Source organism: Falco punctatus (assembly GCF_963210335.1).
Source record: "Falco punctatus genome assembly, chromosome: 17".
Lineage (NCBI taxonomy): Eukaryota > Metazoa > Chordata > Aves > Falconiformes > Falconidae > Falco > Falco punctatus.
Genome location: NC_137597.1, coordinates 2,754,315 through 2,780,285, shown reverse-complemented (window position 1 = coordinate 2,780,285; position 25,971 = coordinate 2,754,315). Strand labels below are relative to the sequence as shown.

The 25,971-nt window shown below is 52.6% G+C and overlaps 2 protein-coding genes and 2 long non-coding RNA genes across 10 annotated transcripts; 2 read left to right on the top strand and 2 right to left on the bottom strand.

The window, feature by feature from the left end:
* Positions 1-2,415: 2,415 nt before the first annotated feature.
* LOC308054682 lies at positions 2,416-6,690 on the bottom strand. Of its 3 annotated transcripts, XR_013924203.1 has the most exons (3): positions 6,409-6,641; positions 3,136-4,916; positions 2,416-2,702 (listed from the first exon to the last, which is right to left on the bottom strand). It is a non-coding gene; the product is annotated as an uncharacterized lncRNA (long non-coding RNA). The 3 variants fall into 3 exon arrangements; XR_013924201.1 differs by having other exon boundaries at positions 2,416-4,916; positions 6,441-6,690; XR_013924202.1 differs by having other exon boundaries at positions 2,416-4,916; positions 6,409-6,644.
* On the top strand, positions 5,582-7,639 carry LAMTOR5 (late endosomal/lysosomal adaptor, MAPK and MTOR activator 5). Its single transcript, XM_080367890.1, has 4 exons — positions 5,582-5,730; positions 5,900-5,961; positions 6,632-6,749; positions 7,274-7,639. The coding sequence occupies exons 1-4, from the start codon at positions 5,696-5,698 to the stop codon at positions 7,332-7,334; spliced, it is 276 nt and encodes a 91-aa protein (XP_080224016.1). The 5' UTR covers positions 5,582-5,695; the 3' UTR covers positions 7,335-7,639.
* Positions 7,640-7,772: 133 nt separating this feature from the next.
* On the top strand, positions 7,773-20,562 carry SLC16A4 (solute carrier family 16 member 4). Of its 4 annotated transcripts, XM_080367889.1 has the most exons (9): positions 7,773-9,376; positions 9,993-10,093; positions 10,972-11,104; positions 11,794-11,937; positions 12,417-12,578; positions 13,102-13,650; positions 14,950-15,161; positions 15,932-16,025; positions 20,207-20,562. In XM_080367889.1, exons 1-9 carry the CDS (start codon positions 9,292-9,294, stop codon positions 20,359-20,361), a joined length of 1,635 nt encoding a protein of 544 aa, XP_080224015.1. In that variant the 5' UTR covers positions 7,773-9,291; the 3' UTR covers positions 20,362-20,562. The 4 variants fall into 4 exon arrangements, with proteins under 4 accessions (XP_080224015.1, XP_080224012.1, XP_080224014.1 ...); XM_080367886.1 differs by lacking the exon at positions 20,207-20,562 and having other exon boundaries at positions 14,950-16,062; XM_080367888.1 differs by lacking the exon at positions 20,207-20,562 and having other exon boundaries at positions 7,773-9,477; positions 14,950-16,062.
* On the bottom strand, positions 14,245-25,471 carry LOC308054684. 2 transcript variants are annotated; one of them, XR_013924204.1, is made up of 5 exons: positions 24,879-25,471; positions 22,737-22,923; positions 20,757-21,006; positions 16,059-19,014; positions 14,245-15,158 (listed from the first exon to the last, which is right to left on the bottom strand). It is a non-coding gene; the product is annotated as an uncharacterized lncRNA (long non-coding RNA). The 2 variants fall into 2 exon arrangements; XR_013924205.1 differs by having other exon boundaries at positions 25,327-25,471.
* Positions 25,472-25,971: the final 500 nt, after the last annotated feature.

Here is a 25,971-nt window from a genome sequence, read left to right as displayed (position 1 = left end):
GGGCAGGGGGTGGCACTGGGTGGTGTTTCGGGTCCCTTCCAACCCGAACCGTTCTGCGATTCCCTATGGGATTTAGGGTAGTGTGGACAGCCAGGGGGTTGCTCAAAATATTTTAGAGGCTGGAACCAGCTGCCACTGGTGCACTGGCGCACGTGGACCACCACGACACTGCCTGGACCCTCATCCCAAATCCACCCCAGCCCCCCGACACTGCCCCCCTTCTCCATCCCAGAGCTTTAATGGAGCTTTTCTCCCATGCGAGGAGCTCGGTGCCCTTTGCCTGGTCCTCGCCCCCCATCCCAGCCCCACTGGGCATCCCCCCCCCCCCCCAGTACCTTGTGACTGAAGGGGTGGCACTCGTCCCCCTCCTGCCCCAGGGGGGTGCACATCCGCAGCCCCCGCAGCCAGAGGCTGACGGCACAGCAGGTCCCACTGCCGCACTGGGGGTCCCGCTCGCAGGCCTGGGGAGAGGGACCACGGTGGGTTAGTGAGACCACCCGGGAAAGCATCGCTACCCCTCTTCTGGAGGGGGGGCAGTGGGGAAACCAGCCCGCACCAAGCTGGTTTCAAGCAGTTACAAGCTGCTGCGTGCAACCCCGGAGTGGGGATTTAAGGGAGGGGGATTTGCTGTTCCCAGCTCTCCCATTTGGGGTTTGGGGCAGGGCACAGGTTGGGTTGGGGGTGCTGGGGTTTGCAGGAGGTGGGGGGAAATCAGGAAAAGTTTGCAGCTGCCCAAGTGCCAAGTCAGAGCAGTGGCAGGGAGGGATAAACTCACTGACTGGACACACCCCCCCCCTTGCGTACACGTCGCCCTTCTGAGCCTGCAAAACCTGCTGAATAACGCAGGTGCCCAGTGCTGGGGGGGTTATTAGCAGGGAGCAGGGTAACGCCAACAGCTCAGCCTCTCCCACCCAGGGAGGCGGCAAATGGAAAATGGTCACCTCTTCCCCCGGGATGGGGAAACTGAGGCACGGGTGGCACTGCTGCACCAGCTCACCACCACACCTGGAAGCCCCTGAGGGTGCTGAGGAGAGGCAGACGGGGGCATCCCAAGCACCAAGCAGGTCCTATCCTGCCCCCCCGGCTCTGTTGGGCAACACCAGAGCAGCTCATCGCACCCCCAACCCCTTCTCTGACCCATTTTCCTGACGTTGGGTTGGCAGCATAAGAAGAATCGATGGGACTCACCCAACCCCCCTGGGGCTACCCCCTCCTTGGGGTACCTCACTCCCAGGAGCTCCCCACCCTAAATCCATTGCTCGAAATTGCAGCTGGGGAAAAAAATCAACGGATAGAGCACAATCTTGGGGTGCAGCTCTCTCACAGGGGGGCAATAAGGGGATTTTTGCAGAATCCTCCCTGTCCTGAAGGGAACCTGATTCTGCTTAAGCATCCAAAGTACCTCATAACACCCAAATACCATTAAAAACCAGATCTCAGCAATGATGGACCCTCACCTGCAAATGCTGGGTGGGGGGGAGGGGCGGATGGGGGCTGCAGGCAGCCAGGGAGCTGCACATCCCACCGCTCTCCTCTGGTTATGCAAAATGAGTCACTGAAGCCCTGGGAATAATTTCAAGAGCTGCTGGATCTATTGGGCTGTGGCTCCCCCCGACCTGGTGTGTGTAGGGGTTGGGGGGGTTGGGGGGGGGACGGGACGGGACGGACATCCAGCCAAAAATCTCATGGGCTTGAAAGAAATAGGTCTGACTATAAGGGGTGCCTGGGAAAAAGAGGAGTCAAGAGCCAGCCGAAGTCAACCACTAAATTTCCATCGGTTGGGAAAAGCTGGGAGGCAGAGAGGCACCCGGGAGGCGAATGCTTCGCCTTGGTTTTAACCAGAACATTTTTTTCACTGCCAGGGGAAAAAAGGGGGAGGTTTGGCCAAGCTCAGCTCTGCTGAAAGCAGCATCTGGATTCCTGAAGCACCACAAATGCCTGATTCTGTCCCCCAAACTCACTGCTCCTCTTGCTTTTTAGCATCACTCTTGGTCCAGCACCTGCTCAGCAGCACCGAGCTCCTGGCCACACCAAGCCCCAAGAGCCCACTAACACAGCAGGGTAAGCACCGTACCTGTCCTTTGCATTCCAAAGTTCCCCCCCTCTTTTAATAATTTCTCTTAATTTGGGAGGGAGAAAGACAACCTGGGGTGCTCAAGCCCTTGTCCCAACTGGGAACACGCTCTGGGGGATGCCCATTATGCCCATAAGATAGATTTTTTTCCCCTGCTGGAAAACTTCCTAAAATCCCTTGTTTCCCTGACACGGTGCTAGAAGAGAAGCAGGAGGAGCAGCCCACCCATACGACTTCACACTCACGTGAGCTGGGGCTGGCTGCGGGATCAGCATCCACACATCTGAAAAATAAGTAAAAAACTGTGGGGGGGGGGGGGGGAAACAACCAAAGCCAACAGCGAAAGGGACCGATTCCTGCTTTATTTACCCCAACAACATAAAAATAAATCAACCTGCCAGGCTGGGGATGGAGCTGGCACTTACCCCGGTGATAATGGCGCAGGGGCAGGAGGTGAGGAGCAGGAGCAAGCAGAGGGTGTGCAGGAGCCAGCCCATGGTGCCACCGCGCTCTGCCGCAGCCCCGCGCCGCCCGCCCTATATAGCCCCTTCCAGCTCCGCCACCGTGGGGTCTGATGGGTTTTCCCCCTCCCCGATGATCTCAGAATAAACAGACGAGACGTGAATCTCTAATGGTATAAAAGAAATATTAATAAACCACATAGGAAAGGGAAAAAAAAACACCCCGCACCACCCGCACCCGCGTCCCAGGGTTATTTTTCAGCTAAGCCAACACAGCTGGATTTTCCAACTACACCTCTATATCCATATTTATCCTTGACGGGCGTACTTAAGAATTGAATTAAGAATTTGTGATTATTTAGCTAAAAGAAAACACAGGAATAAACTTAGCCTGCTACTTCTCGGCTCGTAAGAGCACAATGTGCAATAATGTGGCTCTGTGATAAATATCCTGTAGAAACCGAGACTTGGCTGCATTTATTTGGGAGAATAAAAGGCGGCATAGAGGGGATAATATCTTTTTCAGTAATGAGGGTGTGTTTGAATCTGAATATAATGTGTAAATCTGATGATTTATGGTTTGAAGTATATCCCCCATACCTCAAACTGCATTTGGTGCATCTCCTGGGAGCGCAAGGGAATAAGACCAGGGATTGCTAAAGTGGCTAAAAAGGTAGGAAAAGCTAGAAATACTGGCTTCTTCTTTAATTTGTACATCCTGAGGGGATGCGAGGGACAACATCCCAGTGTGCTCGGGGATGGGGGGCCTTGACAAAAACACCCACTGGCCCCCACGGCCGCATCCATCAGGTGAGAGAGAAGCAAGAAACCTCTGAGCATCTGCGACGCTGGGGCTGTTCGCCACCCGCTGCCTCATCCCGTGCAGTGCCTTTGGGAGTCCAGCTATAAAAAAATAAAAATGATTAAAAAGTTAAATACCTTCCGTGGCCAGTGCATGGTCCTGGGCTCCCTGGATTTTTCTGGGACTCCCTGGACCAAGCTCCCAGCGCCTGCAAGCAGAGACCATGGCTAAGACGCTTTGCACAACAAGGGCAGGAAATAAAACTCCATTTTTTGTTCCCAAAAATAAAGCTGGGTTTGTAATTCTGACCCAGCAAGATGGATTTTTCCAGCCCTGGATAGCTAGGTAGATTGCCATCATCCCCATCACGTCAGGGCTCCTCACCAGCATTATGAATTTAGTCCTTCCTGGCTTTTCCCATCAGGAATAAACATCCCCAAGTCTGATTTTGGGGCTAATTCATGCCTGACTGGGTCCATGGGGACAAATTAGGGACCAGGAGCAGCTGGGGGGGCTTAGCCCCAGGGGGGAAACATGGCCCGAGGTGATGGGCTGGGATTTTAAATATGGGTTTGATCAAAGCCATGTGGTTTAATCAGACTTTTGTGTTCAATTTTTTTGGTAAAGTATCAGCCTGGTGCTAAATCATCTATTTAATTAGTTAAAAATAGCCCCGGCATTTCCCTGCCCGGAGAGCAGCACTTCTTTTGATGTGGCAGCTGTTCTGCTGCTTCGCTGAAGTCTCCTCTACCTGGGCTTGAATTAATTAATCCCAACTCTCCCCAAAATCCCTGTTTCCAGAAATCCTGCAGCCGGGAACGGTTCAGGAGAGGTTGTTGCAGAGAAGTTTCCTTGTGAAGGTGCTGATGCGACAGGGAGGATGCAGCCCCCATCCTCCATAGAGAATATTTCTATTTTTGTCCTGCATTGCTTCCTAGGACCGGGTTGGGGGGCGGGGGGGGGGTGGGGACAGGCAGAATTCCACAAAAAAAAGGCAATATAAATCCAAGCTATCCCAGTGTGATAGGATGCAGTGGGGAGCACCGGGGCAGTCGGGGTCAGATGCTGCCTGGGAGAGCTCCCAGCTCAAGGAAGAAGAAAAATAAAATAGAAAATAAAAAATCCTGCTGCACTTTACTTCGCCCATCAATAATATTTTAATTTTTGGACCTGACAAGCCAAGATCTATCGCCAGGCGCAGTCGGGAACAGCTTCAGCCGGTACCTTATTAGCGCCGCAGAGCTTTGCCATGTACCCACCATAAATTACCTCCCACTCCCGCTGGCAGCGGGGCTCGGGTTTGGGGGGGCTCCTGGCACAGATGCCGGGCTGAGCATCGCTTTTAGCACCTCTCTGCCCCATGGGAACAGGATGGAGGTCCTGACCCCCCAACACCATATGCACGAATCCAGCGTGGTCCTTCTCGCTGCGAACATCGGGCTCCAGCCCGTGTCCCCGCATCCCCCAGCCCGCATCCCTCGGCGTGGTCCAGCTGCGAGGGGATGCTCTGGCTGTGGGGTGGGGGTTGCTGTTAAAACACCCCTTGAATTTCATCTTGCCATGCAAATCCTGAGTGGTGCTGGGTGGGGGGGAGGGAAATAGAAATAAAAAGTTGAAAGGGGGGGGGGGAAAAACCAAGTAAGAGCACCGATTGTGCCGCCTGCCCTGCAGGGGGGCAGGGGCTGGGTTTGCTCTCTGAGGGCACCAGGCCTCGTCCTGCACGCCCCCCCCCCGCTTTGTGGGCATCAGGCCTTTTTCTGCAAGGCCCCCCCCCATTTTTGAGGGCATCAGGCCTTGTTCTGCAGGCCCCCCCCTTTCTGAGAGCACCAGGCCTTGTCCTGCATGCCCCCCCCTTTTTGAGGGCACCAGGCCTCGTCCTGCATGCCCCCCCCCCCTTTGTGGGCATCAGGCCTTGTTCTGCATGCCCCCCCCCCCCTTTTTGAGAGCATCAGGCCTTGCCCTGCATGCCCCCCCCTTTTTGAGGGCACCAGGCCTCGTCCTGCATGCCCCCCCCCCTCTCTTTGTGGGCATCAGGCCTTGTTCTGCAAGGGCCCCCCCTCTCTGGGGGCACCAGGCCCTGCCCTGCATAGGACACCCCCACCGTTATGGGCACCAGGCCGTGCCCTGCACGTCCCCAGGATTAGGGGGCGGTGTGTGTGAGCCTGCAGCGGCTGCTTCACGGCAGGGAGCCCCGGGGGGCTGCCGGAGGGACTGGGACCGTTCGGGGCGCCCCCCCCTCAGGGCGCCTTCGCGCAGCGAGGCCTTTTGGCCCTGCGGAGCCGCCGCCCGCGTCACGTGGGCGAAGCCGCTGCCGGGAGCGGCCGCGCAGGGCGGAAGTGGGGGCGCGGGCCCGGCGGCATGGAGGGGACGCTGGAGCAGCACCTGGAGGACACGTACGGACACGGGGGGGGACGGGACGGGACACGGGGGGCCGGGACAGGGCTGGCCGTGCGCCCCCAGGGCCGTGGGGGTGGCGGGGGTGGGGCTGGGCCGGCCCGAGGCCTGGCGGCGGAGGGGGGGCCCGGCCCTGACCGCCGCTGTCTCTCCCTGTCCCCCCTGCAGCATGAAGAGCCCGGCCGTGGTGGGCGTCCTCTGCACCGACTCGCAGGGGCTCAACCTGGGCTGTGAGTAACCGAGCGCCGCCGGGGGTGGGGGCACGGGGGGCTGCCACACTGGAGACCCCTAGCTGGAGGGCACCGGGCCCTGTCCTACTCGACCCCTCCCTGTTTGGGGGGTACCAGGTCTCGTCCTGCATGGCCCCCTCCCCCTCTTTGAGGGCACCAGGCCTTATCCTGCATGGCTCCCCTCTCTCTGAGGGCACCAGGCCATGTTCTGCAAGGCCCCCCCCCCCTTTTTGAGGGCACCAGGCCTTGCCTTGCGTGGGCCCTCCTCTCTTTGTGGGCACCAGGCCTTGCCCTTCATGGGCCGCCCCCCCCCCCCATCTCTGAGGGCACCAGGCCTTGCCCTGCATGGGGGCCCCCCTCTCTGAGGGCACCAGCCCCTGCCCTACTGTACCTTTCCCCCCCCTGCCCTGCCACCCTTGGGTGTCCCCAGGCCCCCCCAGCACCCACCTGCCCCAGGGTGCTTGGCTTCCCCCACACACCAGAGGAAAGCTGAGCCGCCTCTCCCTGCCACTGGAATTCAGGCTTTTTGGTGTTTGAGGGCAACAGTCTGTGGAGACCCTGCATCAGCCCACAGGGGAGGCAAAGGGGCGCAGGCAGGAGCAGCCCCCCTTGGTCCTGAGGGGGGGCTAAGCTGTCATGGCACGCGTGGCTTGTCTCCCACCTCTCACAGGCCGAGGAACCCTCTCGGATGAGCATGCTGGCATCATCTCCGTCCTCGCCCAGCAGGCAGCCAAGCTCACCTCCGACCCGACTGATACGCCCGTGGTGTGCCTGGAGTCAGACAGCGGGTGAGTTTCAAGCCTGGGGGTGTTACTTTTCCCCCTGTTTGCCTTCACCCCTCCCCATCCCTCCCTGGGGTCCTCCTCAGAGTCGGATCCCTAGAGCAGCGGTCCTCATCTTGGGTTAAACTGGCAGCCGTGGAGGAAGCCCCATCTCTGAAGCCACAGGGGGGGCGGCAGTCACTGCGACAGGCGTGTGAATCATTAGATTAGTGGGACCTCAAGAAGCAGGAACTGTAAAAGCAGAAGGAAACCTTTCAGGGCAGGGTGGTTACTGCAGCTCTGTACTTCCTCCACGTTTGGGGTCCCTATTGATAATAAATCCCATGCTGTAGCCAGCCAGTGTGGTGGGCAGAGTCTTCTCCAGCACCGTTCGTGGGAGGGGGCGGGAGAGACGCAGCAACCCACAGGTCTAGCACAGAGCTGGGGGTTGCTGCGGCCACTGAATGATGCCCTGCCCAGTTCCCCACCCCCATCAGCTCCTCCTCAGCACAGCTGGCCCCTCAACTGCCTCAGCACTTTTCTTGTTCTAGGAATATCATGATCCAGAAGCATGACAGCATCACTGTAGCAGTGCACAAGCTGGCATCCTGACCCTCGGGAACCTGTGCAGCACTCCACTCCCACCTCCGGCCCAGCTCCTCCTCACTGGACAACCACTTTCCTCTGCTGCTCCAGCGCAGAATGTGCTTGTAGTACCAAACCTGGGCTGATGGCTCTCCCTCTCCACTTAACAGCTTCTGTGCAGCTATCGGGCTCTCCAACTCACATTTTAGTACTTGTGCTGGTGAGGGTGAAGTGTGGGTCACTCACCAAGCTTGTGTAATCATCAGATACTACAAGGTGTATGTGTGGCGTGGCCTTATTTGTTGGAGAAATCAATAAATGACCTGCAAAAATCTTTGCTTCTCTTTGCTCCAGTGTGAAAACTGTGCTCGTTGCTTTGCCTTGTTTCCAAAGCCAGGCAAGGCAGCTTCTCCCAGTCGCTTCCTCATTAGCATTTCTCATGAGGAATATTGCACAAAAATTTGAATTAATGGAGGCTCCTCCAGTAGAAAAGGTAGGCTTTCTGAGGAATTTCTCCTAGGAAACGTTTACCCTCCTCTAGTTAAACGTTCTGTGTGAGAGTTACTTGCTTACTACACCCTGGATTGAAGTTCAAACCTATACATGCTGGCCTGCCCCCTCCCTCTGTGAACTGTAAATGAGTGTTGACAACATCCTCACAAATCCAGGCCTCTCTCCCTCTTACAGATTTGAGCATTTCAAATGTTGTAGGGAAACAACCCTGCAAAAAGGCTTTCCCTTTGAAAAAATGCTGCATTCGCATTCTTCCTGTGTGTAAGGGAATAAAAAGGAGCTAGCCTGCAGCTGTCCTCACACGTGGAAGGGAAGCTTCACAGCGGAGCATGAGCTAAAAAGTTGGGCTGGGTCAGATAAAACAACATTCACGCTACTTTGACTTCACTACTAGGAGCAGCTCCATTTATCAGCGATGTTCAGAGTCTTGCAGTTGTTGCTGCGTATGAACCAGGCAGTTGGGATGAGCCCACCCTGCGTGGCTGGGCTCTGTGCTCCTGTCCGGGTCAGTGTTGATTCTGCCCTGACAGCCTGGCCCCAGCAGCAGGAGTTGGTGCTCTTGAAGGGGTCCTCCTCCCCCTCTCCCCGACAGCTCCCTTGCGGAGCTGGGAGCAGCTGGAGCTCCGGACATTCGACAGCTCCCAGTGCAGATGCTGCACCAGATGCTGCTGCCAGCACCAGCACCCCCAGCCCCCACGTCCTTCCAGCCCTTAAACCATACTCGCTGCAAAAATCATTCCACTTCAATAAAAGCGTCGCGCACACACTCGAATTCCTACTATAGGGAAAGCTCCTCCGTAGGCTCAGATATATCCTGGGCTCCTCCGGTAAGATGGAGCATCGCCTCCTCTGCCAGGGGAGGGGAGCAGGGATCGGTATCACCATCCTACAGTTTTATCTGACCTCAGGAACGCGGTTGGGGTGACAGGTCAACCGAAACGGGGCGGGGGGGGGGGGGGGGGGGGGGAGGGGAGGAAGCGTGAGGGCTGTATTTACCCGGCAGTTTGTGCATATTTACAATAGAGGCGCGGAGCCAACTCAAATCCTGCTCAACTACCAGCTCTGCTCAAGAGCTGCTCTGCTCCAGCTGCTGAGCATCTTCAGGCTGGAAAGCCTAAAGCTTTCCAGACTTATCCCCTCCTAAATGACGCCGCTTCCCAGGCCGAGGGCTGCGCAGCAGAGGCAGGACAGGCAGGGATGGGGCTCCGCTCCCCGCCACCAGCAGCCCCAGGCTTCGCTTCAGTCCAGCATTGCCACCTACTGCTCTGCTCAACGGCTGGCGAGACCCAGGGCTGTGCCTGCAGCTACAACCCTCGCAGGCTTCCCCTCCTCTTACCTCCCAACAGGATTTCTGCTCCCAAAGCCCTGGGTTTCCTGCTGCCGGCTGGGGAAGGGGAGGGACTCCTGGTTTTGCTCCCAGTAGCGGAGGAGGACGGGCTCTGCCCACCCGGCCCTGGTGGTGCCGGGCTCCATGTGCCGCTTCGGGGCTCCTTGGGAAGGACAAACACCTTTGGCCTCACCAGCACGGAGTGAAGGACCAGACTTCGGGCTGCCAGGTCAGGAAGGGGGGATTTAGCCTCTGGAGTAAATGAAGAGACGATTCCTCTTTGCAATCCACCATTGCGGGGCGGATTTTCCGGCATGCAGCAGCAAGGCGGTAAGGAAAAGCTTCAGGTTCCTCAGCAGGACCCTGCCGCTGCCAGACGGGATGTTCCCGCTGCACAGGACGGGTGAGAGGATGGAAGGGAGCCCAGCAGGGAAGGATGGGGTAGGGAGAACTTCCCACAAGAGCTCCAAGCTGGATACAGACAGACGGTGCCCCCCTGGCTTCTGGCACAAACCAAACCAAACTATCGATGCTCGAGCGGCAGGAAGGTGCTTGTCCCTTGAAATGCATTAAAGTCGAAGTGGTTACAGTAATTTGCTGGGAAAGAGAAAGGATATTAAACTGTTTTCAGGCAGTGATAACATGCAACTTAACATCTGTTGGCAAAAAGGTGGGGAAAAGCTTCGCTCACCCTCACAAGCTGAATGAAAAATCCCGGTGCCCACCCTGTTAACAGCCAAGAGGCTCCGGGGTTCCCAGGCAGGCGATGCCTTCACGGGAATGGTTTTTCAATTGAAACAGCAACAGAGCAAGTTGTTAACGTGTTCTGAAATTCTCTTCACCAGGAGAAAGAAGGGAGGAAGATCCGGAGGCTCTGGCAGCCGGGAGGAGCCCAGGCGCCGCAGACGGAGGGTGGGCATGGGGAGTGGTGCTCCACTTCTTCCTGGTAAGCAGAGAAGGGACCCAACCGAACCCTCCCGGCGCTGGGGCGGATGGAAAACCTCGAGTCCCACTCACAGAGAGGAGGGGACAGGCTGATCCCACCGGGCTAAGGGTGCTGCACCGAGTGCCATCGCCCGTTCCACAGGGGGCCGAGCACAGACACACACCTTCCCTATGGCAATAAGGTGACTTTCCCTGCTGGTGCACAGCACCACGGTGGTGTCAAGCCCCAGAGGGGTGTCTCGTACCTTTAGGAAGGGCATCCTGGGGCAGCAGAGGAGCGGAGCTGCGATGGGTCCCAGGGACCGACTGCAGGAGCGGCACAGGGCGCAGGCAGCACACACACACTTGGCTGCTCTCTCCCAGGAAGACCGGGCATCTTGCCACCACTTAAAAGCACTACTTCTCCACGCTACAGGCTTTAATGGCACACACCATCCTCCCAGCAGTGATGAAGACAATGCCATCTCCCAGCTAGGAAAGCTGGGAAGAGCAGGACAGCTTTCCCCATTCCCACTCCATCCGAAGTAACGCGCTGCCAATCATTAACCACCCACTACCGTGGAGGAGGCAGAGTTAAAATTAAGGACACAAAGCGTCCTTTGGCCCCGTGGCAGGACAAGCCTGGGAAACTGCACCGGCTAATGTCCATCCCCAGTTCACACAAAAGCTTTGAAGAGTCCCTTAAAATGAAACCGCAGCGTGGCCACCGCCAGGCCACCCTGCTGATACTCTCCCAGAGCCACCCCCACCCGCACCCCCCAGTTAATGTGTCCCAGTCAGTTTCTCCCACAACCCAACAAGTTAACCACACAAGAAAAGCAGAAGGAAAAGCTTTTCCTGCCCCTGACCCCTGCGGCATCTCCCCTCCTTCCAATGCAGGTCAACGTCCTCGTGATAGGGATGCTCAAGACCTTTGGGATTTTCTTCGTGGCTTTCCAAGAGGAGGTGGGGGGCTCCTCCGAGCAAGTCAGCTGGATCGGCTCCATCATGTCCTCCCTGCGCTTCCTCGGAGGTGAGCCGGCATCTCTAAGGACTGGGGCAGCACTTCAACCTCAAACCCATTTGCTTTGATATAAAGGGCCCCAAGGACGCTCTGCGGATCCCATTTCCATCCCAGACTCTGCAAGCCGGACACGGCTGGTACCCGCACGTGTCTTAGCAGGAGCGTGGTGCAAGGATGGGGATCGTGTGTGTCACATCTCGCTGTAGCGGGTTTATCACGTACATCCAGAGCAAAACCTCCCCCTAACACCGGTATTATCGCCTCCGACAAGCCAGCTGCTGAGCAGTTCGCAGTCACTGAGCATGGAGTGCATTAGGCTCACAGGATCACGCAGGTTGGAAAAGACCTTTAAGATCCTCAAGTCCAGCCAGGAACCCCTAACATTGCCAAGCCCACCACCAAACCGTGTCCCTCAGGGGCCACAGTTTTGCTAGATGATGCAGCTTTCTCAGGACGTCTGAAAGTTTGGGCTTCGATTCCTTCCCCTGCCCTGTCCCCCGAGCTCCCAGCAAGGTCTCTTGGCTGCTCTCCTGAGCATTAGCCCATCCCAAATTTCTTGTCACTCCCTCCCTCCCACGGTGGCATGTGGACCATTTGCCGGGGCACCAGATGCACCGAGCCCCGTGCAAGCCCCCAAGCCCTGCAGAGCAGCGTTTGCCACCCTCATTCCGAGATGTTCTCCTTCCTCTCCCTTCCAGCCCCGCTCGTGGCCGTGGTCTGCCGGAGGCTGGGCGAGCGGCCGACCTCCATCATCGGGGCCGGCTTGGTCGGCGGGGGCTGCCTGCTCAGCACGCTGGCCACCAGCATCCCCTTCCTCTGCGTCTCCATGGGACTTCTCCTGGGTGAGCAGCCTGCGACGCGCGAGCGGGCAGGGATTTTCCTGGGCACCACCAGTAAAAGCAGCTCCTTTACCGTTACACCAGGCACCCTTTCACAGTAAAACATGCCCCGCTCCTTTCTAGACGTGTGAAACCCCAAAGCTCCGTGCTCAGGAGCATAAAATACCAATTCCAACATGCTAGTCCCAACTAACCTTGATTTTTTTTCCCCGGACCTAACATGAATCCTGACCTTTTAAAATCCCTTGCTAAAAGCACACATCCTCAAAACATCCAGATACTAAATACCACGCATGAAATCTTGTTTCTGCTGCTTGCAACAGCTCAAGTCCCCCCCCCACTTCCAGCCCACCAACCCCCCCGAGCAGCCCCACTACGCAGGCAACGAGCTTGGGGTGGCACGGCTTTGAATCCCTAGAGCTCGCGACACCAAGCAGCCACTTTTGGGGCACAAACCTCTTCTTTCTGTCCCTTACCCACAGGTGTGGGGTTCGCCTGCCTGTACCAGGCGGCGGCAGTGATGACGGCCAAGCGCTGCAGGACACGGCTGGCTTTCTCCAACGCCATCGCCCGCTCCGGGATGGGGCTGACGTTTCTGATAGCGCCGTTCACTCAGCTGCTCATCGATTTTTACGGCTGGCAAGGTGAGCGCATCTCCCGTTTATTCAAATTCATCAGCACCGAAAGGGCGTGTGAGGACATCTGGGCAGGGTAAGAGGCTCTTTTTTAGAATTGGATGCGCCGAGGAACGGCTCTGCCTCCTCTAGGATAGTTTGGGGACATGATGTTAATCATTAAACACTTCATCAGTCATTAAAGTCAGAGTCAAAACAGAGACCTCAGAAGCCAAAAGCAAAACTGAAAATCCCTACTTTTACTGCACCGTTTCAAGCCACCTGGAAGGTCTGTCAGGCGTAATGGACTTCTAATGAGGGAAAACAAACGAAATTCCCAGATCCCAGGGGTAGGCTCAGGATTTATTGCATGCATCCGTGTGGAAGGGGCTTCCCGCTGGAAAACCAGGAATAAAAGCTATTGTAACACACCTCCTCCTTACGGCACAGCTTTCGCCGCGTTCAATGCAAACTACCCCCTGTTCTAAAAGATCATTTCCTACTGCCTCTCCCCTCGCATCCCAAGGAAATTGCACCTTCTCTCTTCCCTCAGGTACCCTCCTGATTTTTGGAGGCATCATGTTAAACCTCGTGCCTTCCAGCATGCTGCTGCGACCCGTCAGCACCCAGCTGCCTCAACGCTGCTCTGCTAATGACCAAGACGGTGGGTTTTTGATGGCAAAGAAGGATTCAGACACCCTCGGTGGATGCTTAGATGAAACCACCCGTGGGGAAACACGGCTCTGCAGTGCGCGGGACCTTTCTGCCACGGAGGGACTCATGATGTCCCATGGCAGAGATGTTTCTGGTCCAGGAAATACATCTGCTTTGGGAAGGCTTGAGAAGTCGCCCAAGGACAGCTGCTCACCAGAAATAGCCACCGAGGCCAAGAGAAGCCACCCATCCCTTCCAGCGACCGAAAAAAAGAATTCACAGCCTCTCCTCGACTTCTCCCCGCTGAAGGATCCCATCTTCTGCATTTTCACGTGGTCTTTTTTGTTCAGCCACTTGGCTTACTTTGTGCCCATCTTCCACCTGGTAGCAAGAGCCAAGACGCTGGGCATCAGCAGCATGGATGCCTCTTACCTCATCTCAGTGGCTGGTAGGCAAAAAGAATCTTTTCAACCCATTTATAATTACAATGAGACCAAAACAGAAAAGAGAAGCAACACACATCTTGCCAAGAAATAGTCCCAAATACATCCTAGAATAAATCTTCATGGAAAAGGTTTAGCTCGCAGCCCTTGCCCCCCTTCTGTATATATAGCGTCGCCTTCTGTACATGTACAAAGTCGCTCTCACATGGTGGGTGGTTCTCTCAACCTAACCTACATGATCCCCCATCGCTGCACCCAACACACACACGTTTCCAATTACATAGGTGCTATCTGTCCTCCTAAAGCCTTCCCACCACAGTCCCTGCTTTGCTTAAACCCACGAGCCACAGACATCCGGAGCCACCCTGCATTCAAAGACCTCCCATTTGATCCAGGAATGTGTGCAGAGAGAGAAAAATTCAGTATGGGGGGGGGAAAAAAAACATTAACTTGCATCTAGCTATTTGGATTTGGCATGTTCACCCCTGAGAGGGAGAAAAAAACCAACCTACAACCCCCCAAAACCCAAACCCATACCTGATTATAAGCAGGGATTAACACTAAAGTCGCATTGGGTTAAGAAAGCAGCTCCAACCTCAGTCATCATCAAATATTTTATTGTACAAAAATAAATCTTACTTCTACACTGCTGTATAATATTTAGAAATGACGTACGCTGTCAAGGCATCCAAAAGGAGAGTGCAGCAATGAATCTGACATTTTGAATTAAGAGTAGGAGGGACACAGCGGTCAGCAAGATATTAGCTGGCAGCGAGCACTCCTCTGATCTTTAGTTCATAAAAATGTATCCAGAAATGTAATAACCAAGTATCAAAAGTTTGCTGAGCCTTTAGAAATAATGCCAGGCTTCTGTACGCCTTTGCTTCTTTATAAAAATTAAAATGTCATAAGCATATTTCTGCTCAATATTCTGCTTTTTCTCTATCTTGAAAAAGAGATCAAACAGCGAGCTTATTTTCACTGAAGGGCATTTCAGAATTTTCTGCTGAGTGCACAGCCCTTAATTGAATTTTTACAGACCACTTTGGTGCACCCACAGGCACTTGGCAACAGCAGGCACCGAGGTAAAGAAAAAAAAATAAATAATAGCATGAATTTTACAACAGGCTAAAAATGCCTTCTCGTGTAACTTCCCAGCACCTCGGCCCTTTGTGGTCACGCTCTTAGAGCGAGCGGCAGGTGGAATTGGGGGGCGCTTCAGAGCGGAGCAGTGCAAAAGAGAGAAAAAAAAAAAATTAAAAAAAATCTTCTTTGAGGCTCCAGTGAACTCCTCTTCCCCCCAGGCATCACAGAGACTGTCAGCCAGCTGCTCTCGGGCTGGGTCGCCGACCAGAACTGGACCAAGAAGTATCACTACCACGTGGCTTACCTGGTCCTGGGTGGCATCACCAACCTGCTCTGTCCTCTGGCCACCACCTTCCCCTTGCTCATGACCTACGCGGTGGCCTTCGCCATCTTCTGCGGTGGCTTCATGGCTCTGATCCTCCCTGTGCTGGTGAGTAGGAGATTTCATTCAAAAAAAAAAAAAAAAAAAAAAAGACGCAGTAGGTGGCATTTCCCACAGTATTCCAAAATTATCCCAACCCCCTTTCATGAAGGCGAATTACCCCAGGGCTGCTGCAGACCTGCACGACAGGGCTCTGCCCCCCAGCCTGCCCACTCTGAGCCCCACATCTCTCCCAACCGGGATCCATGGCCCAGATGCAACAGAAGCATTGGGAGCTCGTTGCAGATTTTTAATGACCTGGCTCTGCTAATTGCCTTCCACATCCTCCTTTCCGAAGGAGACTGCTCCAGCTCACAGGAGCCACAACGAAGCCATTCATTGCCTAATGTTAAGACAAGAGGGTTGAGCCTATCTGCTCCCCATCCCAGAATTATCTTTAACATGCACAGCTCGGTTATGGCAGGATCCGGAGAAGGAGGCATCGTTGTAATTTGGCATTTCTTCCTGGGAAATAATTCAGGAGTTGAAAATACCTTCCCCAAAGCCTTAGCAGCATGACTACTTTCAGAAGATGCCCAAGCCCTGGAAGGCAGAAAAGCATCTCGCATCCCGGTAATTTCTATGCTGGCCTTAAGGAGGCAAGCGGATTCCGGGCTGGATCAGACCTACAGGTGTAAAGTTGTTTCAGAGGAAACACCCCAGGGGAGAAAAAAAAAAAATCTTAGTAAATAATAATAATTTAAAAAAAAAATCAATCTCTTGTGCTTGCACATTCTCCTGAATTCAATCAATAATGATGCACTTTGTTTGACGAATAGGTAGATCTTGTGGGTGTGCAAAAACTCCACAGCTACTTGGGGTTTGCTGCTTTCTTTGCTGGGATAGCAGCCGTCGGCGGCCCTCCACTAGCAGGTAATTCTTTTAAAAGTTATATATAATATATACCCACTGCACGCATCCAGGGATAAACCGTGGCTGGTTCATTCTCCTGCCCATATGCATTCCAAGGATGGTGTTTTCTGTCCAAGTGGGAAAAAAAAAAAAAAACAAACCAACAAACATATTTCAATTTGCAGCAATTTATCTTTACAGACAGGCGCTATTTGTCTCGTGAATTTGCAAAACACAACTAGCAGTTTGGAAAACAGCTGCGTGGATAAAAGGCAGCTAAACCCCAGGGGCACCTCTTAACCCTGACCACAGCAGAAGAGCAACGACCACGTTTACCGTGGATTTTACCCCAAGTGGGGCGTTACAGCACTGAACCCGGGGAACAGAGGGACTGGAGGGGAGACAGGGGGAGGCAGGTACGGCAAGGACGGGCTCAGCAGCAGTCCCACCAAGCAGAGACACTGAAATATAAGGAGAAGCCTCAGTAATCTCGTTGTTGAAGAAGATTACACAGCTCAGCCCCAGGAGCTCCTGGGCCCAGAGATAAGGAGGACAAACAGCCTTTCCTCCTCTTTCTCTGCCAGAAAACCAAGGCAGTCTTGAGTATCTGGCAGATTTCAAGCGCTTAGAAGTCAGCCTCCAGTCTCTGCTTATGAGCAAGGGACTTGTTTTCGTAAACCATCTTGGCCAGGACAAAGCTTTTCCTTCCCTGCTGTCCCTTTAGCCATACCTCACTGCTGGAAACAGGATTGGAGCTCTTCCTAGGTCCTCATGATGCAAACAAACTAGAAAAAGCCGCAAGGTCAAACGCCAGCGTGAACAACGCCCCATCACCCACCTAGCAAACGTAGCCTGAATAAATTAAGAACAAGTTGCCAGCTTTTATTGCTCCGTGCCCTCCGCTGCCCCACGCCTGCAGGGGTGCTTTGCTCGAAGCTCCCAAGGATTCTGCAAACACCAGCTCCGTGCAAAGTTTTAGCAATGCTGCTGTACCACGAGCGCGGGGGAAAATTGATTTCCCCAATCGATATTTCTAGGTTGGTAAAACACTGTATATGGATGCAATTTCGAGCAACCAAAGCGTTTCATTGACAGGGTGCTTTACGCTGTGACGGTGATAGATGCCCTACAGGGGACACGATCTCTTCTGCTGATAGAAGACAGACGTCCACCAGAAAGCAACACCCCCACTGCAGTAAATCCCCTGACGCAGTAAAATCCAGTTTGAAGAGAGCTAAAGAACTTGGCTACCTCTTCTCCATGCATCACGTATGCTGAGATAGCGGTTAGACTTTCATCCGCTTCCGATATATTTTCGCTAATTGGAAGCCGTTTGCTTTCTGCCAGCGCTAGTCCCCTTGCCACGCAAACGCCTCTGAGTTTTGTGAAGCAAGCAGGTTTCCTGCAAAAAGCCTTAGACAGAAATCAGTCTTCTTAATCCTGGTGGGATAAATAAAGGCCACGCAAAGCCAAGAAGCAAAACTCCGTCGGATCCGTCTCACTGTAGGGCAGAGTGAGAGGGAAACGATTCCCAGTTCAGGATCGAGGTTTGTGATCCCAGATAAATTCTGCAGTTTTCTCTTCCAATACAGCTGTCCTAAGCGTGAAAACCAAATGTGACCAGAACCTACTGATTACCCCAAGTGTCCAAACGCATCAGCTCCTTTCAAAACACGCAACAAGATCCCAATGCCGTGTGAGACCCTGGGGTTCAGTGCCTCTGACTGCTGCTGGCCTCCCCAAAACCTTGACTTAATTACAATTTTATAAAACTCCGGGATTTTTATGCAGCGAAACCCAACAATGAGAACTGCAAAGGTTAAAAATGCTTATTTTGAGTACTAGAACAAAGCCTGACCGCAATGGAATGAAAAGGTGACTTACCTGCAAATCTGTTTCACTAAAAGCCCTTCAATCCAGAGGCAGATGGCCCGACCCAAAGCCCAGGGTGACAAGTTTGAAGGTTCCTTCACAGCTCCTCACCTGCCAGCACTGCTGGGTGCTTCTGCCACGCTGAGAAAAAAAACCCACCCAAACCAGAACAAGACAGGATAAACACTATTTCAGCAAGCCATCAGCAAGCTAAGGAGAGAAGAGTCCCTTCGACTTCCATAAGCAGCACAAATCAGTCGCTCAGACTGCAAAAGAAATCGAACCAACGACGTAAATCCAAAATTACAAACCAGATTCCAGCAGCCAGGGCGCAAACGCCAGCCCCGGCAGATCTGGGTGGTGAAGGGGGAGAGGACGCAGTGGTTTGAAAGCTCTGCTGGTACACGGACTTCGACGCTCTCATCTAAATTTTTTCCTGCATCCTCACACTAGGTGCTGCTAATTAGGGTGTCAGGAACATGCAAAACGCTCGATTACGGACGGGCAGCACAGTTCAAACAGCCTGACCGCAGCCTGCAGCACCAGTGTGCACCGTGGACGGTTAGTGTGGAACACTCAGGGATTTACCAGCTTTGCTTACAAAACTGCTGCTCCGCTGAAGTTTGCACACCATGAGCTTCCAATTCAGCTTCTGCAGCAACAATGATTTTTTTTTTTTTTTTTTTTTTTGGAGGGTGAGAAGTGGGGGCACAGACACTGTGCTTTAAAAGCGCTTTAAAAGGCTGGGGTGTGATGCAGTGGAAGGTGGTCGCTGTGCTGCCAGCGAGGAGGCAAGGCTGGTCTTTCAGTGCTAAAAAAACCTAGAAAAATTTAAAAATACCTTAAGGATATTTAATAAATAAGTTAAATAAATCAGAGCTCAACTGGAGCACTCTGTCCTACAGACCTTACAAACGACTGTGTTAGCATCCCTGCTCCTGTCCAAATCCCAGAAACTTTCAGACAGCAGGAACAGATCCCACCTTGGTGGGAACAAGATCCCACCTTGGAGAATAAACCACTCCGCAAAAACCTACGGGTCCCAGGAGGGCCACCCACGTCACCAAGTCCGGCACCACGGGATCCTCCTTTCCAACAGCACGCTCCATCCTTGCCTGCACCGTGGCTCACACTATCCCTGAGGAAAAAAAAAATAAAAAAAAACAACAGAGCTGAAACACCCCTGAGAAAGACACGAGCCAACAGAAACTGGAAGCGGGGCAGAGCGAAGCAGCCCGCAGCTTTCCCTCTGTTTTATAAAACCTTCCTGCTGCAACGTAAATCTACAGCAAGGGAATGTCACCCCCTCCGCTTTGTCACAGACCCCCCCACGTTACCAGCCCTGTTCCTTTCCCAACCCAGAGCTCGCAGGGAACAGCGGCAGCTCTGCTCCCACGCAGCGAGACCGGCATCTTCGGGGACCACGTTATCCCCCCTCCTAACCACAGCTGCTCTTAAGAATTCCAAATTTGGGCCAGATGGTGCAAGTTCACGGAGGAATTCCAGTTTATGCCAGCAGAAGATCTGGCTCAGCTGCAAACCCACCCCAGATACCCACCATCCCGTGCCAGATTTGGGAGTAAATTAAGGTTTTTATTACGTGCAGCAGCAACTCCCGTGGCTTTGTATCTTTTAGATTCAAATGGATGAATCACCCGCTTTGAAAATGATTGTCTAGACACGAGATGTTACGCCATAACTAAACAAAACACTTCAAGGTCATTTTAAAAGGTGACCTGCTCTCCTTGCAGATTCCAGAGCCTTTATGGAATGTAGGTTTTCCTTTTAAGTGCTCACAAAGTTACTTTTAAGTGAGTTTGCTTCCAGCTCCTGGCCCAGGATCTCTCACTTTAGACAGTTGTATTAAACTGGGGCTGCTCACGAGAAGGCGATGCTGAAGAATCTGGAGTTTGCAGCCCAGATGTTGCAAACACCAACACATGCAAGTCATCTCATTAGCCCAACGGGATCTCCCATCTGCCGCAGCAGCTACTTTTGGCCCACTTATTTAAACAGGAAAAAGAGCCAGGGATTAAATCAATCAAAATTAAGACCCGTGTCCGCTATACGGATCAGGAGAATTTAGCTCTGGGAAGAACGACCTCCACGTCTGCCTGTTGCACCAACGGCAACGGCCCGAAGCATCCACATAAATGCTGCACAGCAGCAGACATACAAGAGGTTAAGATAATTCAAAGAAAATACCCGAGGAATTCTTAAATAAGAACACACATCCTTTGCTTCCCGCCCACCTCCCCAAAAGATTATTTTTTATTTTTTTTTCGGTGAGAAAAATCCAACAGCTTTAATAACAATCTTTTCTCCTGCAGGGTGGCTGTATGACTACACGCAGACATATGTCTGCTCTTTCCTCTTCGCTGGAGCCTGTGCTCTCGTCTCACCTATTTCGTTCTTCTTTGAGCCCTCAGCCCAGAAATGGAAGCTAAAAAAAGCCAACCTGAGCAATGGCCCTAGGCTCGGCTGAAGCAATTCCTCGGTAGGAATCTTAAAGGATGCTCTTTGGCTGCATCTGTGGTTCGAAAGCGATCGCCAGCACAGACCTGCTGTACTGGGAAACACGAACAGCAGCAAAAATGAAAATAGGGATTTTTAGATGACAGATTCACAGTTTGCATATCTAGATTATTTCTCCTGCACGCGTGATTAAAGCCATCTGAGAAATACATAGTGTAAAGCATTATTTGATGGGACAAAAGAAGTCCTGCAGCCCCAATGGACGTGGGCTTCCCTTCGACTCTGCTCCTGAGCCGTGTCTTTCTGTATCCCAGCCTGTATCTGTATCCGAGTCTGCCAGCTCGGCATCGCAGCGGCAGAGCCCCCCCGGCCCCCCCATCCCCCCAGAGAGCAAAGCTGACTCACCTCTTGGCACCAGGCAGCCCAGGACCTCCAAAGTGCCAAACCCCAGCAGGAGGTTTTAGCTTATTCTATTCGGATATAAATAATTAACCCCCGGGAGGGATGCGAGGACAGAGGCAGTACAGGGAGATAAGGATTAAACTTCCGTGAGGATCCAGCCGTTCCATCAAAGCCTCTTTTTCTGCGAGAAGGATGCTGCAGCACGGCCACTCGCTCTCCCAGGCACAGTGTTATTTGCCACAGCACAGAGGACCTGGAAGCAAATCCAATTCTAATTAAAGCCAGTACCACAACCCAGCAAGTTGCAAGATCAGACCCAGCTCTCGGGCTCCTCTCCCCTCCTCCCCACCCTCCCAACCACCCAGCAATCCCCTGGGATTCCACGAACGCACAAAGACAGCTTCCAGAGGTAGGCAGCACCGCTGAGCCTGTGTTCAACCAGCACCCTACGGATTTAATCCGGATGGGCAACGTGGAACACTGTTCCTTTGATCCTCTTGTCAGTAGTGAGATCGCAATTTTTTGCATTATCACCAGGTATTTTAAATTATTACATGGATCTGGCATACGATAAGGGGTTTACAAGCAACCATCCCAGCCACTGGCACTGACTTTTTTTTTTTCCCCTCCCCTTTTTTTAAAATACCAAACTGTCAAGTTGTTTCCCCTATAGAAACACTCCTAACTGTCAAATGGGTTATCTCGAGCACGGAATTAAGTGGTCTATATTTAATAAAAAGCTACAAAACATTACAGCGGTATTAAGAAGCTAAAATATTGCCACAGGCAAGAAAGTTTGCTCGCAGATAACGGGTCAAATTCCGCAGTTGCACAACTACACAACGCCAAAGAAACTAGAGCTGCTTAAACAAGGGGAAAATTTAGCCTTGAATTTGCAGTAGATGGGCAACATCAGGGCTACAAAATGGTTAATTTTTCAGGTGCTAATTCACGGTCTGAACTCCTGCGGGAATCCACGGGCAGCCAGTGCTTCCCAAGTTGTCCTTTTACACCACATCACGCACAGTATGCCCGTCAGCTGCACCAGTTAGTATCTGTACCCACCACAGGATCTCCAGTGGGTTATTTTCTGAGCCACTGGGGTTTAAGGATAAGACGAGTATTTAAGAAGCGTTTAAAGCACTGGGAGTTGGAGAGGGGCGAGCGGGCACGGTGTGATTTGGCTTAAGCCAGTCCCACACGAAGCCTTCAGCTGAGACCTTCGGTAGCAGGGATGAAGCTTTTATTTGCAAATTTGGGTTTTCACCTCTTGAAAAGTTACAGTTCATCGCTCTCCTGCTGAACAACTTAAAGACGACCAGCAGCGCTGCTTTGCTGTCCTAACAGCAACTGTTAGGAACACCGGGCTTCGGGTTTTCCAACCCAAAAAGCTTAAACTCCCCTCTTATTCTGCATCTTTTTAACAGGTATTTGAGCTCAGCAGTGATTTTCGCTATTAACAGCGTGAGACCCAGCGACTAAAGCAATGTGGGGATGAAGAGCAGCCAATACACCACAGCTTCGTCCCACTGCTCTTGCTCCACACGATTTATAGCACCTATCTCCATGCTCTGATCTCTGCCTCTCCCTGTAAATAAAGCCACTCTGCTCAACACCATCTGCCTTTCAGCGCCAGCCCTGTTACATCTTCCCCCATTTTGCCACCAAGAAACGAGTTGCAGTGGGATGCGGTGTCCACACCTCCCATCCCATCTGCTCCAACAAACAGGCTCCCTTCCAAACCTCCAGGTTTTTGAGGAGGAGAGTCCTCCCCTGTCCTCTCCACCAGGCTAACACATGCCACCAATTCTTTACCTTATTTAAAGAAGCTGGTTTCCCACTGTACCCCCTCTTGCCTTCTGCAAGCAAATAGCTGAGCTCCCACTTCCCACAGCACCTTACCCCATGGATGGGCACCACCAGCCTTTATTTGCCCCCCAAAATAATTTTGCACAGGAATAATTAATCCCTAGCCCAAATTACCTCTTGTCTATCAAAAGAGGTCGAGGAAACCGGTCCCCACAACGAGGAACTCCTCCCAGCTGCCCTGCACAGTCCTGCCGTCGGGCTGGGAGGTGGGAAAAGTGTCTTCAAGCCTTTGTCTTTGCAACCGAGCAGGCTCAGGACGACGTCTGCCAGCCAGGACCCTTCTCTCCTCTCGCAGCTTTTGCTGAGAAGGCAAGCACAGAACAGATGCTTTAGTTCTCCTCGCAGCTCTGAAAACTAAAGGCATTTATTTACTTGCAAAATACACGCGTTAGAGAAACAAACGGCTGTGACGATGGGAACATCTGCCCGGAGGAAGACTTCTCCATCCCATTGAAGTCACCTTGCAAATAACTTCATAAAGCCAGTTTTGCATAGCAAAAGAGCATCACGTGCTGTTTGGATAAACACAAAACCAGGGTTTGCCGGGACGCAAACGAGTTTAAAAGCTTTCATCTCTTAGGTTGACTAGCAAATCCCCTTCGTGCCCGTTCCCTCGCTCAACCATAGGACACAGGGTAGGGAAAATGAGCAGCAATGGCTTAATATGATTTGCAGCATGAAAAACACTTTGCTTAAATGAGGTGTCCTCCCAGCCCTCCCTGGTCCTGGGAAAGCAGCAGCCCAACAGCAGAGGACTGGATCCTCTCGGGCTTTCCAACCCACGTGCACCTCTCCAGCATCATCTCTGCACCTTGCGTGGGAAAGAAAATGCTAACAACCTCCTAGAGATCTTCCCAAGAAAATAATTGAACTCACAAGAAATAAGAAAAATACTGTAACACTAATGACAACCTCAGCACTCCGTGCTGAGTCACTCGGCGTAACCTTCTCCTGCCCCAAGCTCCTTCTGTGCCTGCGTGATGCCCGGGGTAACGCGCTACGGCAGGCGGCACTGCACCTGTATCTCCATGAGAAATCGGGTTTGGAAGCATTCTAAAAGATCTGTGGGTTCAAAAACCTTCTAAAATTCATGCCAGGAAAACGGGGCAGAGAAACCAAATGCTAAGGATCTCTCCAAAAGATACAGTGGCACGGCACAGTGACATGCAGGCTCCCAGCACATGCTGGCGAAGCACCCGAGTGACAAAAGGCTTTTGCACGAAGCCCAAGGAAACAGCCTCCAATTTTCCCTGAAACCTGGCACAACACCCCAAGTAACTCTGAAGGAAAAAAAAAAAAAAAAAACAAAAAACCAACAAAACACTTCATTCAGATAAACAGTTTTCTGAGTACCGATGGACGGGGGACCGTTACCCCGAATCCTGATTAATTTTAGCACCGAAAGATGAAGAAAGCAAGAAGAAAACGTGGAATTGGCTTCTCCAAGGCACGGCAGCACACGCTGCTGCAGTTAAGGATTAGTCACTCCTGGGTTTGTTTCATCCAAACAACTCTGCTGCCAGGCGGCCACCCTTCCCAGGCGCTGCGGGGCGGGGGAAATGCTTTTCCCTCATTATTCAGTGATTTATTCCCAGGTATAATCCTGGAGCTCCGGCCAGAAAGGGAGCCAGCAGTCACCCTGGAGCGTGGGGACTTTGCTTCCATCCCAGCCGTGCCCAGAAGAGCCTGGTGTCCCCCCCTCGCCTGCCGGGACCCGCTCCCAGCGCCCATGCCAGGGATTTCGGCAGGGCTGATTTACGGGATGGGCACCTGCTGCATCTTAATCCCCACTGCAACCGAGTTTACACAAGCCAGGATAAAAAGCTGCTAAGACTCAGCTCGGGTCCATCAAAGCCACGGAAGTCGGTGCAATCGGAGAAGCACGCCACCCAAGTCCTTCCCTCACCCTGGAATTATTTTATATTATTATTTAATACAGTCATCGTACTGTATTAAATAATAATATATTTTATTTGCACGCTCCCCTTCCTTGCCCTGTACCTGTGGGAACCTGCTTTGGGTGACGGAAAGTCAGGGCAGATATTTTAAGAAGTGGATTTAGCCCTCGCTCAGTACAGAAAATAAACCTCTCCCTGCCTCGTGCTCTCCATGGTCAGAGTCTCTCCTCGAGAAAAAAAAATAAATAATAAAAATCTACTAATAACCAAAGCTGGGACTTCCCCACCGCTCTTCTCAGATGCCAACAACAGATAAATCCAGGCACTGAACACATAGAAAATTGATCCTGACATTTACCATATAAGAAGGGACAATCCTTTTCTCACAATAAAATCCCATTCCCGCGCTGGAAAGGGACCGTTTCACTCCTTGCTCCAATGTGCTGGAGCCAGCCAGGAGCCACGCAGCCCCTCGGAGGTCCGACACCGGTAGAGGGGCAAAAAAATTTTGGGTTTAACCCATCACCCGGGATCTCACGTCGACCCTTTCTCAGCACCTCAGTCGCTTTCTGCACAAAACCACTGCCAGACCTCGCGCCAAAGGTGACACGATGAGAAAACCCAGCGCTGCAACACGCTCGCCAAGACAGGGCGAGGGAGGCAGCTCCGTAATTCAGATTTTAAAGCAGAAGGAGAAGCTTTTGGATGGCTGCAGCAGGCACAGGTCTGGTCCTTGGGCTGTGCCACACAGCGCAGCCCAGACGGGACGCGCCAGCCACCAGCGCTCCTCAGGTTTCTGCTTTTACCTTGAGCCGCAGGAAGCAAACAAAAAGCAATTTAAAATAGCTGGGTAAGGATATGACAACCCGGCCTTCCAGCAACAGGAAACAAGGCTGTTCTTCCTCCAGCCGCTTGTTTGGCAGATACCATGTGCAGTTTCGGCTGTTTACTTGCCCTTACGCACGCTGATAACAGGGACGCCCGGCTTGTTTTGGTGCTTGCTTCCCTCCCTGCCTGGAACATGTCCCACAGCCGTGTTTGCCCGCTGAAACTCAGCAAAGCCTGAATTAAAAAGTTTCACTTCCAGGGAGATGAAAGCCTTCCCAGGAGGTGGAGAGGTTTGGGTTGGTTGGTTGGTTGTTTTTTTTTTTTTTTTCAAAAACAAACCCATCTTTAAAGGTAGTGTAACTGTTTTCATTGAAGCGGATGGGAATTTATCAGCTACCCTAACAAAAAAAAAAAACTTAAACCAGATGTTGGCAAAGCCAGAAGTTTTAGCTTGAGCTAAGAGATCCTGACAGAAAAGCTTTCCAGCCTGCAGTAACCACAAAGATGGGAGCTCTTGCTCACGGCCACGGACAATTTCAGAAGCAATTCATGGGTCAAAGTCTCCACTTCCAAAGCGATACAGACTTTGCCTCTGAAGTCACCACCGAGCTTTTGCAAAACTT